This window comes from Seriola dumerili, unplaced genomic scaffold (assembly GCF_002260705.1).
Source record: "Seriola dumerili isolate Sdu_G_001 unplaced genomic scaffold, Sdu_1.0 BDQW01000128.1, whole genome shotgun sequence".
Lineage (NCBI taxonomy): Eukaryota > Metazoa > Chordata > Actinopteri > Carangiformes > Carangidae > Seriola > Seriola dumerili.
The window spans coordinates 898,605-910,875 of NW_019174383.1; the positions used below are offsets into that span (position 1 = coordinate 898,605).

General features: G+C 42.7%; 2 protein-coding genes across 3 annotated transcripts in view; both read left to right on the forward strand.

The window, feature by feature from the left end:
• Positions 1 to 5,481: 5,481 nt before the first annotated feature.
• Positions 5,482 to 6,943, forward strand: cryba4 (crystallin beta A4). The gene is made up of 5 exons (XM_022748720.1): positions 5,482 to 5,520; positions 5,858 to 5,976; positions 6,111 to 6,252; positions 6,413 to 6,555; positions 6,757 to 6,943. Exons 1-5 carry the CDS (start codon positions 5,482 to 5,484, stop codon positions 6,902 to 6,904), a joined length of 591 nt encoding a protein of 196 aa, XP_022604441.1. The 3' UTR covers positions 6,905 to 6,943.
• Positions 6,944 to 9,744: 2,801 nt separating this feature from the next.
• The window catches only part of grk3 (G protein-coupled receptor kinase 3), a 60,106-nt gene continuing 57,579 nt past the window's right edge, over positions 9,745 to 12,271 (forward strand). For both annotated transcript variants that reach the window (XM_022748698.1, XM_022748699.1), the window contains exons 1-2: positions 9,745 to 9,813; positions 10,830 to 11,567. In XM_022748698.1, the coding sequence (XP_022604419.1) occupies positions 11,455 to 11,567 (113 nt within the window). In that variant the 5' untranslated portion in view covers positions 9,745 to 9,813; positions 10,830 to 11,454. The remainder of the gene's footprint in view (positions 9,814 to 10,829; positions 11,568 to 12,271) is intronic.

Consider the following 12,271-nt stretch of genomic DNA (forward strand, 5'->3'; position numbering starts at 1 on the left):
AGGGTGGTTCGATGTGGCCTTAGTCGAAGTGTGAACATTGTAAAGGGGTGGTAGGTAGGTAGGTATGTTTTTGGGATTTGGAATTAAGCACAAGTCTGCTGTTTATGTGGGAGGCTCATTTGGGCCCTGGACTTCTGTTTGGGTCTTTCCTCAGGCTGAGGGTGGTTTGCCTGGGTGTGGTGGGCAGGGAGTGGGCCCTGGCTCTGGATGATGTGTGCTTGTCCCCCCCCCCCTGTACTACGATGGGTGCTGTGGTGTCTATGTCTGCGTCTGTGTGTCCTTACCTGCGTTAGTATAGCTTGCAGTGCCGTGTGTGGGAGGCTGGCTCGTGCTGGTCCCTTCAACGCTCGACCCAAGCTTTTATACTCTGGCAAAGGCCAAACGTAGAGGCTCACAGCACAATAGAAAGCCTCTCGTCATCACAGTTGGCCTGTGCCAAAGCCACCGGGTCATCGCATAGCCCAGAAACGCCGCCGGCCCCACTGGCCTGCCTGTAAGCGTTTTACTGTCAAAGGAAACCACTGACCAAGGCATTTTTCCCATGTGTTGGGCTGCTGGGGCCGTAAGCTATAGTTACATGTAGAGAGGAGGAATGCAAAGGTCCAGAGGGAACAAAGAGGTAATCCCTTCTCTCTATCACCTACAGACACACAAATACAACTTAATTTCTAGCTTTGGACCTGAAAAAAAAGACTCAAAAATAAATTATTCTTTCATCTGAACTATGGTCACTCACACCAAGAAAATGACCCCCCTCTTTACAGCTACAATATTAACAGTTTGTCTTATTTAAACATTTAAAAGAAAACATAACAATGGTTTATTGAGTTTTAGCTGCTTAATCGATGACTAGCCCAGAGGCTAGGCTAGCTGTAAATCTGCTTTACCTAAAGAAACAGTTCAACATATTAGCAAATTTGAGCTAATTTTTTCAGATAAAAATTTACTAAAGAGGGAGGATAAAGTTCTCAGAGCTAAAGAAATCAATAATCATTTAGCTAGCATGCTAGCTCTGTCCCTAACATTACAGTAACTTCATACAATTAATTCAAAAGTCAAATTTTTACCATCAACTCCTGTCTCATGACTGCAACGCACCTAATAAGCTATGTTAGCTTCTGCCATTTTGGATTCTGGTTTGCTGGCAGTCAACAGCACAATATAAGCAGCTTTAATTAACCCTCCACAAGCCCCAGGCTGCTGGACAAACTATCAGTCTGTGTACATAAAGAAATAGCCCAACATTTTGGGAATTATGCTAATTTTTTTCAACATAGCTAATGAGCTACAATAGCCTTCTCCGTTTTGGTTTCTGGTTTGCTGGGAATTTTTTTCAATCAAAACTGAATAAAGAGGGAGGAAGAAACTCTCAGAGCCAATGAACTCAGTCATTTAGCTAGCTTGCTAGCTCGGTCTCTAACATACTAGTAACTTCATACAGTTGATACAAAAGTCACGTTTGTATCATCAACTCCTGTCTCATGACTATAGAGCACAGCTAATAAGCTAGCTTCCGCCATTTTGGATTCTCGTTTGCTTGTAGTAAACAGCACAAAAAAGGAAACATATGCATCTTTAATTAATCCCCATAACAGGTGACACAACCGCGTACATATCCTTTTTGTTTAATCTGTACACAGATATTAATGTAAAAAAAAACAATAGTTTTAATTGAATTAACAGCAAACACCTGCTAACCTAAAGGCACAAATTGTTGTCCCCTGCTTCCGCTCCTTTATGCTAAGCTAGGCTAATGGCCTCCCACCTCCAGCTATATTTGTAACATACAGGCATGAGAGTGAGATCAATATTCTCCTGTAATAATGAAAAGTAATGTCATTTACGCAGTAACATAAGTCTAAAATTTGCTAACATTAGCTAATGCTAGCCACCGTAAACTACTGGCCATACAAAACCATAGTGTAATAAACTGAACAGTGACTTTTATTCCATATCAGCTCATTTCTATTTTTATATTAATGCACTGTTTGAGTTTTGTATTTCCAGCACCATTGTAAATGAGAATCCCTCCTCCTCCTGATGATGATGATGATGATGATGATGGTGATAATTCTTGGATTAAAGGCAGATTATGTCTGGATTATATCACCTCAGATGTTCTTATTTCCACCATTGCAGCAGGAATTAAATTGTGTTTGATTATGCAGATTAGGTGTGAACTGATCCTGTTGTGTAATCTCTGTGTTCTTCCTGTTGGGGCTGAGATAATTTACTAAAACAGTTGCTCACTGCAGTTTTTTTATTAACCAAACAGGAGGAAACAGTGAATTTGTCTTGGACTATTTTTAGCAGTGGATGAATCCACATTTGGTGCTCTGGGGAGTGTTTCGTGCATTTGTGGTAATGAAGGCTCATTGATGTATTTTTATTCGTTTGTGGACAACAATGGAGCTCACAGAGCAACAGGATCCTGTGTATCACACACATTATTAGTCTTTTTTTTTTTAGTCTTTTCATGAGATTTATTGACGATAAGAAAATCAGTTTATGATCAGAATTATCCTTTAAATGGAAAAAAAGGTTTTGATTTCTCAAAGTATTATTTTGCCATAATATCAAACTCAGGTATCAGCAGTAATATTGACATATTTTAAATTATCATAACATCTTTTGAAACAAATTAAATTTAAAAACCAGGTTTGTGAGAGAGGGAATCTGTCCTCTAATGACCAAGAAACATATTGATTTTAACGACCCTATGACCTTTCCATACCTCCACTATCAATTGGCTACCCCTGTTTATTCTGTAATTCACCCAGTGCAACGTTGAGTCTGACAGCTACAGGCCAATTATTGCACCTTGGAAATGTCGGCTGTTTTCTTTTGGTTGTTTTCATCTTTGTGGAACAGCACAGGATCACATCACTCAAAAAATAATCAGCATAACACTCATTTACTGCAGTGAGGTAATTGTTTTGGTCTCAAGAAAGCAGACTTTATGTTTTATTTGAGAAGAAATTACCTTTTAAACGGCGATAAACTCAGGTTAAATGTGTCTGTTATTGTATGTGAGCGTTTGAAGTGGTAAATCACATCTAGAAGTGACTGAAATACAGATTCTCTGCTTAAATTCCTCTGGGCTCACAGGAAATAGAGCTGTTGTTTAGAAAGTGCTGCTGCCCATCCAGTGCCTCTGCTCTCTTGTTTACAAGTGGCTGATTATGTAAGCAGTCACTCACACACACACACACACACACACACACACACACACACACACACTCGAGCAGGAGATATTGTATTATACTCTACAACCTCTTGGTTAAACCTGTTTAAAACATTGCTGGCTTTCATCTTTTATATTGTGTGATAAGGACAATTACACCTGACTTTAATTTTGAAAACTGGATGCATTAAAAGGAGACTTTCATAATAAAACCTCTGATGTGCTGACATCATTGTTTAATCTAACCAGATATTCTCTTAAAAAACATTTCCTCATATTCCGACGTTCACATTTAGTGAGAGAACAGAAACAGAGATGGTCTCTCAGGATTCATACTTTATAAGTTATAAAGCATTGGGGCTTATCACAGAGTCATCAAAGGGAGTATTAATGTACTACACAGAGCGGCAGGGGAAGTATGTCTACACCAAAACGTCTGGATGAATAGCTTCCTCTCTGCTGTTTATATTTCTGCTCGTACACATGCAGTCGTGTTTCATAAGCGCTCACTATCTGCAGAGAAAATCAGGTCTCCTTAACTAAACTCCACTGACACATCAGTGAGTCATGCAGCCAGTCTGCACTGATATACAGATACCTGAGCAGGTGAGACAGGACACGACATTTAATCATTACACATGGAGATGATTGGGTGATATTAGTTATTTAGTTACCCATAGGGAAATATATATATATGTATAATAATATATGTCCCTATATCAAGAGTGATGTTGCCATATGTGTTGACTTTAAGTGGATATATAATTAACACACGTATACATCATACATGAAATACTCATAGTAAAATGTGTATTTGTACATACAGTATATTAAAAATATCTACATAATGAATTTTTATATAGTATAACATGTGACCATATATGTTCACGGTGTATATATTTAATTTATGTATAATATAATAAGTTTATTAAGACAACATAAATATAAACATTTTATATGTTTTTTCCATGTGTTTTTTCTTATTTCTAATTTTTAATATTAATTTTAAATTAAGGGGTCTCAGACTTTTGGTCTGTTTATAATATCAACACATATTGACAGGATATACATCTAGCTACAATATAAGCATACATAATTAAACATTGTATAGGCTAGACATTCATGTCAATATCTGAAATGATTCCAATCGGTTTCATAAATAATTTTTATAATTTATTTTTGTTACATATGTGGACAGTGAATATATGAACATATATGACATTTGGGTTTGGGTATTGCTTTAAAAAGCTGCACATTCGTTGTTTAATGAGACATTAAATCAATCAAATGATAAAGTGAATCGTTCTTTGGAGCCTTAGATTCAAACAATAAGCTGCATCTTCTCTCACGTCCTTGACCCTCATCGTTTCCTCAGGATCTCACTCTGTATCTTGTCTCTCTTATATTCCAGTGTCTCCGCGTCCACTGCCCCGGGTGATAATGTGGTGTCTGCACTTCTGCCCCCTCCACAGATTAACCACGCTTTTGTCGGGGGGGACAAAGCGAAGCCCCTCCCTGTTGCTGAGCTGGGGCTTTCAGCATGGCCTCTTGCCAGGGGAGGCTTTAAAAGGGTGGGGGCGCGTGGCTCCTCTCACTCTCACGGCAGGACATCCCAAGGGCATCAAAGCAAGGTGAGTCCCTGTCCCTCACCCAGCACTGCACAGCACAGCACAGCCAGCCAGGCAGCACAGGCACAGCGCAGCCAGGCTACACCAGCCCCCCACACTCACACTCCAAATACCCCTAAACACAGCAGCCAGCCGGGCTCCAGCGGCCATCACTGCACCCAGTGGGTGAGATAAACAGTGGTGATGGTGGAAAATCTCCGCCGCAGCAGCAGCAGCAGCAGCAGCAGCAACAGGTCAGGAAATGGGCAGAGAGTGAGATAAAGAGATAGAATGGGTGGGAGAAAGTCTGGATGAGGCCTCTGGCTCCTCTAACCCTCTTCATTTTTGTGTAGGAACTATAAATAGATGCTTTCAGTTCAGGAATGATGCATTCAGGCTCATTCCAGTATTCAGGCCTCATTGTTGCTGGAGCTTTTCAGCCTTTCCATAACACACACTGACGCTGCTGTACAGGCCATTTCAACCTGTTGTGTATCAGTCCGGGCTTGTTGTTTATGGGGAACAACACTTTAGTGGCTTTGTGATGAAAAGTTTACAACAGTGCGTCTCCTGCTCTGCTGTTTACTGTCAATTTAAACTTGTTCCTGCGTCAGAATCAAACAGTTCAGTATGTGCTCTCTTGTCATTGTGATCTCTCTCTCTCTGTTTTTCTTCTTCCTGCCAGACAAAATGACTCACCACTGCACCAAGTTCTCCGGCCACTGGAAGGTGAGTGTGTGTGCAGATGGAGGAACAGATTCATACATCACCCCACTGGAGGTCCTTTCAACCTACTCGCTCTCCCCGAGATGCGACCGGCTGCTTCTAGTGAAATGTCTCAGACGAAAAAGACACGCGATTCATCACCAGCTCCTCCGGGAGAGAGCTGCCGTTTCTCTCACAGGCAGAGAGCGGCAGAGTTAATGTAGCCCCTAGACCATATGAGGACGTTCTGCGTGTAACAAACACAATTAACACAAGTTTATACCTTTAAAACGAAGCAGCTGAGCATGTCTTAGTGTCTGTATGTGCTGCTGTGTTTACTCGTCTGCTTCCCCCCCGTCAGATCATTGTCTTCGACGAGGAGTGCTTCCAGGGCCGTCGTCATGAGTTCACCTCTGAGTGCTGCAACGTGATGGAGTTCGGCTTCGAGACCGTGCGCTCCCTCAGAGTGGAGAGCGGAGCGTGAGTAAACACACACACACACACACACACAGAAAACAACAGAGAATGCAGAACTGTCACTGTCACAAGCACCAGATATTTACAGGCTCTGGCCGGTGGAGAGAGCGTAACAGGCTTTGACTTTCTCTCCCCAGCTGGGTGGGTTACGAGCATGCTTCCTACCAGGGACAGCAGTTTGTGCTGGAGAGGGGAGAGTACCCCCAGTGTGATGCCTTCGGCGGCAGCAATGCCTATCACATTGAGAGACTGACCTCCTTCAGACCCATTGCCTGTGCTGTAAGTGCAACACGGATCACCTGCCTCACCTTTCCACTCCTTCAGCTTCACAAATGTCAACATCTCTCTCGTGTCGTTGAACTTGTGTCGCTGCCGTGGACTTGACTGACTGGAAAAACAACCTATATGTATTGTTTGCTCTTTTTTTTCTGCCCTCCAGAACCACAGAGAGTGTCGTATGACTATCTATGAGCGTGAGAACTTCCTGGGCCGTAAGGGTGAGCTTAGTGACGATTATCCCTCCCTCCAGGCCATGGGCTGGTGCAACAATGAAGTTGGCTCTCTCAGGATCCAGTCTGGAGCGTGAGTGTCCTCCAGCTACGGCAACACTCCTCCTCTCCCTCCACATTTTTTTTTTTTATTTCCAACTCAACTATTTCTTTTTTAGCTTCCCTTCAGCAGTTCAAAAATAATCCTGGTTAGACTTTCACAACAACAGCCTGTTGCAACATCTCATGTCTTCTTCCTCCTCTCACTCTCTCCCTCTCTGCGATTTCTCAACAGATTTGTGTGCTACCAGTACCCTGGTTATCGTGGATACCAGTATATCATGGAGTGTGATCGTCACTGTGGGGAGTACAAACACTTCAGGGAGTTTGGCTCCCACTGCCAGACCCCTCAGATCCAGTCCATCCGCCGTATTCAGCAGTAACAACTTACTCCAAACTCCCTTTTCCCATGTGACCCTTCACCTCTGACCCCTGCTACTTGCCAGTGCTGAATAAACTGTCTTTCTTAAACCTTACCGACTTCCACCATGTATCTGCTTCTCTTCTGATCAAAGGATAGATAGATAGATAGAGATATAGATAAAGATATACTGTATGGTTTTATAAATTTACAATGATTTCAGGCTTAAAATTGATGGTTTTCTGATTCTTGCCATAAAAGCTAAAACCTCTATTAATTTATAAATCTATAGATGTTTTGGTCTGTTATAAACCAGCAGTTGTGCGAGGTTATAAAACTGAAACATCTCTGTGTGAGTTTGATGACTTTGCCTGAAATACGAGCTGATTTCCAGCTGGGAAAAACAGGCAGAGTCCCCGGGCCCTGAAAGCCTCACTGTGTCAAAATGGGTCCAATAACAGGTTAATGCAGCACATGTAAAATGACTTTGTGTGGTTCTGAATTCAAACATCTGATGGGTTTACATAATGTGATGTGTTGTCTGGCAAAGACGTTAAAATGAGTTTCTACTTCATGCATTAGTTACAAAAAACCAACAGTAGAATATGCAGAATGAAAACTTTTACTTTTGAAACTTTAAGTACATTTAGTTGATAGTACTTCTGTACTTTTACTTCAGACGAATAACAAAGATTTACTGCAGGACTTTGAGCTGTAAATGAAACTGATCGTCTTTGGCTTCTGAGCTGTTGATCAAACTGAACAAGACGTCTCCTCTGACTCCCAGAAACTGAGCTGCACGATTTCTCACTAACTGCTTAATTGATTAATCAAGAAATTTATCAGCAAATTAACTGAAAAATGAATAATTTGTTAATTGCAGCTCTAAATGAATTGTTTTAGTTGTAATTATCACTTTAAAGGCTCAGGTCTGAGCTTTTTCTGCACCGTTAGTGTCTAAATAATTCCTGTTTTTGTCATATATCTTTCCATATGACAGGGATCAGCAGTTACAGGACAATTTCTTCAGAGGCGACACAGTTTTCAAGTACGATACAGACGCAGGAATCTACTGTATTTTGTATTTGTTACAGTATTTTCTTTAATTCTAGTTTGTTTTAGATTTGCACTCTGATGCAAATGTGTGTTTTCCATTTGTAAGTGAGGGCTAACAGAGCTACAGCTGAGGAGGACCAGGGATGTCACAGGAAAAGTAGTTAAACATTTCCTTTATTTCATATTTTAATAGGCATTAAACATAGGAGTTGTAAAAATAATTTATTATAATTATTAATTATAAATAATTAAGATAGAAAAAACTCTCAACAGTAGTTTATTTGGAAAAAAAAGTGTTGTTTATGTTGTTACCTTAGAAATGCTTTGCATTAACGGGATGTTTCTGTTCGACTGCCAACTATTGTCTTTCAGATGCAAATTACTGACTATAATTAGATGTTACAGGGTCACATTTATTTGGATTTCCACCTTAAATCAACAGTACGCTGTGACCTGCGGTACATTCATGAGAAATTGTTGTAAAGATTTTGATGCAAACCATAAAATGGAAAACTCCTGCTTTTCTTGGGAGTCAAATATTTGACCCAGGGGCCTCTGTTTGCCTTCCACCGCCACATGCTGCTGTAACCTGCAGGCCCCGTCCATTGCAGTGAGTGCAGGAGGAGCATTACCACTGCTGGCCAGGAAACGGCACTGCGTGTCCACCGAGACAAGCACATGCACACCCAGCTCAGTGGGGGCCATCCTATAGACAACCCATTACTGTGCAGTAATATTAATTATCAGAGGCTGCTGCTTCGTGACCATTCAGGTGCAATGTGAAAAGCAACTTGTTTAATACTGACACAGACTGAGAGGCCTCATTGTTTGTATGCTAAAGCCTGTATTTTTCACTCATCCATTTTAAACAGGCCTTAATGTGCCCTTCTTTATCTTTCAAGTACCCCCCTGTGGGAAACCTCCTGTAAACAAACTGCTCCATGCTTCTGAAATTCCCAGTCGTAAATCACCACTGACAAAAAAATATGGTCTAAAATTGGAAAATGAAAAATCCCAACTATGAAATCTGGGTAACAACATTTGCAATGCATGCCTTTTAATGCTAGTTCAATGTTTAAATAAAATGTCAATGATAAAAATGAAGAAAATATTCTAAATACAATGGTTTTCCCTCTTGTCGACACCCAATGTGGTCCGGCCCCGGCCAAACAATGACCCGCTCCGTGTTTTACAAGCCTCTCCCCGCCGCAGTGGGAGGAAGTTGAACCACAAAGCAAGCAGTGCCACTGTGCTAGCAAAAAAAATAATAATAGAAAAATACAACCGAAGAGGGACTTAACTGAAACATGTGCCATACTGGAGCTGGAAGACGAGCAGCTTGATCGAAAGGAGCGGACGGAAACGGTTGGCACACGGCCAGCCTGGAAGCAGCGGACGGGACAACCGCGTAGCCGAGCGAGGGCTCCCCCAGCACGGATAGCACTGGTAGACAGGAGTCGCTCGGGGCTGCGCTGTCGGAGTACGACGACCCGCTCGGCTCCCCCCTCGCTTTTATTTCACATATATCCACCTCTGTGCGGTCGGTTTACGAAGGGAAGACCATCAGCACAGTGGTGTATTAGGTGGTTTTTTTTTTTGTTTGTTTTTTCTTAAACATTACCAGCAGTGATCATCATTATCGCCCGGCCATTTAATCACAAGTTTACGGCGGAGAAGGAAAAGTTATCGGTTAACAGGCAGCGAACTACCGCTGGCCAGCCGAGCTCCATCACCCAGCAGCGCTCCCTCCCCCTCCTCTACCATCAGCGTCACCATCAGCCCACAGTCAGTCGCTCTGTGCTGGGTCTCCAGGCGAGGAGGGTACCCCCCCGTGCAACGCTCGGGGTAACTCACCAAGCAGCTATGGATTATTTTGTGAGATTTTCTCATTGTTTTTGACTCCACCGGACTCTCGGAGACTGTGTGTGTGTGTGTGTGTGTGTTTTTTTCCTCTTCTTTCCCGGAGACGCTGCAAAGACTTCCCCAATACTCGCAGCCGTTAGCTTATTAAGTCCATCGCTTGTCTGAAACCGAGCCAGTGTTTCTGTTAGTGCCAGCTGGTGACTGTGTTTGCTACTGGCAACGAGGACATTTTAGCGTCTCCGCTCAGCTGAAACAACCCAAACTAGACGCATAGTTTGTGTGATCTCTCTATACATTATTCGTTAGTTAGCCATACTGGCTAGCATGTTTCATTTTGCTAGCTAGCGTGGTAGCTAACTAGCGGACGAACCCAAATATCGATATCGCCAGCAGGCTAAAACGAGTTAGCTTTCGGGCGTGAGGATTTGACCGGTGATTAGTCGATCACACCCTCTCGCTTGGACTGGATTTGGTGCTAAACCTCTTAAAGTGTTTAACTACATCTTATTCTTTTTTTCGCGGGCGACATTTTTTGCGATTGATGAGCCGATAAGGAGGAACATTGCAGCCGAACACAGGAAGCCAGCAGCCAGCCAGCGAGCAGCGGCAACGACGGCAACATAAACAACAGCGGTGTGTGGATTTTAGGGAATGCAGATCATGAGTCCGGGCTCATCTTTAACCTGTGCTTGTGTGGTTTTATTTGTGCCAAATCGCGCCTGAGAGACTTGCATTTTTCTCGGAGCAGCAGCCGAAATACATTCAGGACGAAGAAGTAGCACCCTGATGGTGAATACAACCTGTCGCCTCATGAATTCCCCTTTTTTTTTCGGTGTCAGTGATTGCTCTCTGAGAGGAAGAGAACCAGCTACACGTGTTTTATTACAGTAAATCTTCTGCTGGTGTCAAGACACAGAAAAAGGAACCAGTCACATTTCTTTCTTTTTTTTTTTTTTTTTTTTTTTTTTTTTTTTTACTGTGCAACCATTAAAGTCAGGAAATTTTTTCTCTCTGTTTCCACCGTACAGTGTTTACATTTAGAGGAAAACCCCCGAAACACATGCCGCACTGGAGACAAACCAGTCGCATTTCCATCAAGAGGACCAGAGAAGTACCCCAGAGTCCTGTGGGATTTGACAGCTGTCTCCAGATCCTGCATCGGGTGCATCTACCTATCTCTGTGAGACATATCACATTACTATAAAGCGAGGAGGTACCGGCTGCAAAACCCAGATCTCATCTGGCTTCTCCTCGCATTATTTTTCCACAAAAAAACGCACCCAAGAAACCTGCATTTTTTTTTTTTGCACTAAATGGGATTACAAGGACGGTGATCTACGGGGCCTTGTGACTGTCATTTCTTCAGTAACTTGTCACCCAATGTCTTCCCTCCTGAATTTCCGTTTTTCTTCTACAATGATGGTAGTTTGAGGCGAAGTGAGCAGACTACAAACCGGAGACAACGACGCGGTTTCCCCCCCAGTCGATGGTCAGCCCCGCCGTCCGCTCAGCCGGCCCCTGTCACGCACCTTGGCCCTTGATGTTGGTCATATCTGGTGTAGGACATTATTTTTTAATTCCCTAAAACAAAACCCGTCCCCCCTCCCCACAGCCCCGGTTATTTTATTGATTTGGTCGTCCCAGGGTCGAAAGATGGCGGACCTCGAAGCAGTACTCGCCGATGTCAGTTATTTGATGGCGATGGAGAAGAGCAAATCTACTCCAGCGGCCCGGGCGAGTAAGAAAATCATCCTGCCTGAACCCAGGTAACTACATTTTACAAAGAGCTTTCATGTTGTGCTTGTTTGCCTGTCAAATGGATGCATTTATTTTTTTATATGCATGCTATGCAGCCATATAGGGAGATGGAGGCGTGCTTCCTCTTAAACCTGTGACTTATCGTAGATGTGAAATATGACTGTAGAGCCTGAAATTTCTGCAAACATGCTGCGACTCAGTGGCTTCATGATGTCACCAAAACAACCATGCAGTGGCTCAATGTGCATGTCATTTTATACCTTAACCTCACCAAGCAGCTAACCTCCTGTTAACCTTTGAGAAAGTCTTATGGAGGAGGTTGAGATGCAGCTACATGCAGAATATTTCTCATGATATTGATATTTTTTCAAACATCACAAGGTGTTGATTCTGTCCTATCTGTCATATCTTTATGCAAATAAGTCAAGCACCTGCTGCCAGGTTTGCTTGACTGTCAGTGTGATCATAAATGTGTCTTAATGTTGCATGTGCCACATATTTGAGGCTGCTGTCTCCTGTCTGTGTGTACTGTGTGTACTGTGGGTACTGTGTGTACTGTGGGTACGCTGTCAGCCCCTGTGATGCAGTTGCACTATCAGTATCTGCAGCTCTTGATCCAAAACCCCCTGCTCATCCATGCTTTTTGCAAGCACCCGAGTAGGCCATCAGACGAGACCACAGTTAAAATCACATTTAAATAATACACCCCCCC

Bases quoted from the DNA above. Each gene is read 5' to 3' on its own strand.
- cryba4 (XM_022748720.1), top strand. From the start codon at position 5,482: ATGACTCACCACTGCACCAAGTTCTCCGGCCACTGGAAG. The intron at 6,253-6,412 runs GTAAGTGCAACA...TCTGCCCTCCAG, and splicing joins TCAGACCCATTGCCTGTGCT to AACCACAGAGAGTGTCGTAT. The intron at 6,556-6,756 runs GTGAGTGTCCTC...ATTTCTCAACAG, and splicing joins CTCAGGATCCAGTCTGGAGC to ATTTGTGTGCTACCAGTACC.